This window comes from Pangasianodon hypophthalmus, chromosome 7 (assembly GCF_027358585.1).
Source record: "Pangasianodon hypophthalmus isolate fPanHyp1 chromosome 7, fPanHyp1.pri, whole genome shotgun sequence".
Classification (NCBI taxonomy): Eukaryota; Metazoa; Chordata; class Actinopteri; order Siluriformes; family Pangasiidae; genus Pangasianodon; species Pangasianodon hypophthalmus.
Genome location: NC_069716.1, coordinates 28,630,119 through 28,632,974, shown reverse-complemented (window position 1 = coordinate 28,632,974; position 2,856 = coordinate 28,630,119). Strand labels below are relative to the sequence as shown.

Genomic DNA, 2,856 nt, shown 5'->3' with positions numbered 1-2,856 from the left:
GAGCTCGCACGCTCTCGCTCAGAACCTCGCCGTCTCGGGCCTCGTCGTGTTCCTGGAGCAGATCCTCGGCCGCCTGGCAGCCCCGGAACTCGTAGATCTCCAGCGAGGTCTGGTCCGAGGAGAACGCGACGAAGCAGCGGCCGTCCGGAGAGAACTTCCGCAGGAAACATGGCGGCTTCTCCACGTTCACGGCGGTGAAGTTGGGGAAGAGGTTCTGGTGGAAACAGCGGACACGGTACCAGTGAGCGCCGGGTCGGCCGGAGCTGATGCGCCGCAGCTCCAGCCTGTGTACGACGTTCTGGTTCTGAATGCGGCGCGGCTTCAGGGTCATAAACTCGTCTTCTGAAGACGCCATGAGGGAACGCCTAGCGTTCCGGACAGAACTGAAATCCAAGAAAAGGAGAAAATATTTAAATATTTGAGAGAATCATTTGAATCAATTCAGCTAAAAGATTCATTCAGATTCATTGTGCTGATTTTCATTTAGACTACAAACGTCATGGACAGCATTGTCTACGTGAAAACAGAAAAACATTATTTTAATTTATAAAACAAACTGTAAAAGGAAAGGAGTTTTTCTTTTATGTTAGTGAGTCGTTTGAATCAGTTCAGCTAAAAGATTCGTTCAGATCCATTTCACTTCGTCTGATAAACTAAGCGTACTCTCTGATGTAAAAATAGCCATTACTAATTTTTTTATTTAGAATATTTTTGTACAGTCATGTTTAAAAAAAATTATTTGTACTTGCAGAATTGCAAAGACAAAAACCAGGACTGTTCAGGAGGTTTTGTGAACATTTCCCAAGATTCAAATATGCACTGATATTTTTTCTTATATGGCAAATACTGTACTAGCAAAAAAAAAAAAATCTTTCTATCTACAACATGAATTTACTGTTTTGTTTTTTTTCATCTTTAGTTTACAGCAAGGCTGAAACTCATTTAATGATTAATAGACTACAAGTTTCTACAATATATAGCTTCTAACACATCCCAGACCCCGACATGCACCACTGTAGCGAGATAATCACCCTTATTCGCTTCATCTGTCGCTGGTCGTAATGTTTTGGCTCATCAGTGTGTATATTATGATGCATATCGTGTATCATAGAAAAGTATCGTGATGTGACATTTCAATCATATCGCCCACCTCTACTCAGTCATGTGCTGCTAGATGAGCTTTTTAAATGCATTAACTGGGTTTAGAGGAGGAAAAAAGAGATATACAGCAATTAGTACTGCCTTTTTTGCTGACTATTAATGACTTATATTCTATGTTTAACATTTTATAGACATTTATCTAAGTTATAAAGGATATCAGCATATATACACACCACAGTTTAATATTTATACTTTCTTTCTAAAGTCTCAAGTCAGTGAATTTAATTGAAACTGTTTAATTATTTCTCAAGTCATTTAGAAAAAGTAAGTAAAGAAAAATATTTTTAAACAGCACTAAGCGACGTTTATTTAAAATTTTTATTGTTTATTCTCATCATAAACAACTTCATGAGCTAGTTAGCAAATAAACATAAAACTTACGTGCATTCGTTTAGCCAGAAGACAGTTTTATTTATATATCTGTTTTATATTCCGTATGTCTTTCGAAATTCATTAAAAATACATTTTAATTTATTTTTATTTTAAATAAATCACGGTGCTGTGTTTATGTCCTGCTACGGCGCTGATATCGCTCAGCGCTTCCGGGTTGTCACTGCGCATGCGCACCATCTTATGGTTCGGGGCGGATAACACAGCTGTTTCTCTCCACAGCGCCACCTGCAGGCACGGAGGAGCGTCACACTCAAATACACTGCCTTATTAACAGAACTTAAACTCTAAATGATGTAAAGATTCATGAGATTTTTTTTAATGGTAAATAAGCACGTTTCATTTGTCAGTTCATAAAGGACTGCACACAAAAGAGCATTAATGTTATTAAAATATGTGCATATTGTTAATGAAATACTCTGTTAATAGAAAAAAATTGGTTCCTTAAGGATTCACTGGATAATTAAGCATTCTAATTAAGTAATTAAGTTTATTTATTATTATTTTATTCATTATTTATGAATAAACTAATTAAGTTTAAAAAAAAGTGTTACTTAGAACCTTTTCTATTAAAGAAACACTCCCTTAGTGTTATGGACACTAATATGATAGTGATATGATATCCGGATTTTAAAAATGTAAATCGTTTTGTAGATATTCATCATAAGTTTTAATTTTATACATCACAATTTTATACATCGTCACAATTGTTGTCCAATTAAATGCTCTCTAGATGGTATATGTCCCGCCCTCGGGGGCGTGTCTTGCTCTACAGTAGCATCTCGTTAACAATTTACATGGATCATCGGTTTGGTTTTGACCGTGTGTCTTCTCGGACACTCTTTCCCTTTTCCAACTGAGAATAAATAGCTGGAGTTTATTCGTGTAAAAGGGGGCGGAGTTTGTGTGATTTGGGTGTTTTGTGACTTTTTGGAGGAATTTTTTTTACCCTAACTTGGTGTCGTTCAATGTCGCCGATGGAGAATTCAGTCTTTATACATTGTCTCCATCAGTAAGAGTCAGCGATATCATTTTATCTACCTTTCAGACCCATCAGATGTCTCCTGGTGACATCATGCAGCGCTCCGTCACCATCGGTGACAATGACGCTCGACTAAAAAAAAAGTGTTGTCCAGTTGGTTTGGATATCATCCTGGTTACAGTGGACAGACTTGAGTGAACATGGCACAATGTTAATCCTTATACTACAGTGCTGCTGAATTCTGGATTCTGATTGGTCAGAAGGTGTTGATTAATTTTCTAGAACAGCAGCTCTGACAGTAGCGCAGCTGCAATTCACAGGTT

At 37.5% G+C, this 2,856-nt stretch overlaps 1 protein-coding gene across 1 annotated transcript in view; it reads right to left on the bottom strand.

Moving 5' to 3' along the window:
- The window catches only part of det1 (DET1 partner of COP1 E3 ubiquitin ligase), a 12,328-nt gene extending 10,620 nt beyond the window's left edge, over nucleotides 1-1,708 (bottom strand). The window contains exons 1-2 of the mRNA XM_053235233.1: nucleotides 1,543-1,708; nucleotides 1-383 (exon numbers count right to left, since the gene is read on the bottom strand). The exon at nucleotides 1-383 is cut by the window's left edge and continues 374 nt beyond it. Coding sequence (XP_053091208.1) covers nucleotides 1-355 — 355 coding nt within the window. The 5' untranslated portion in view covers nucleotides 356-383; nucleotides 1,543-1,708. The remainder of the gene's footprint in view (nucleotides 384-1,542) is intronic.
- Between the last annotated feature and the right edge of the window lie 1,148 nt (nucleotides 1,709-2,856).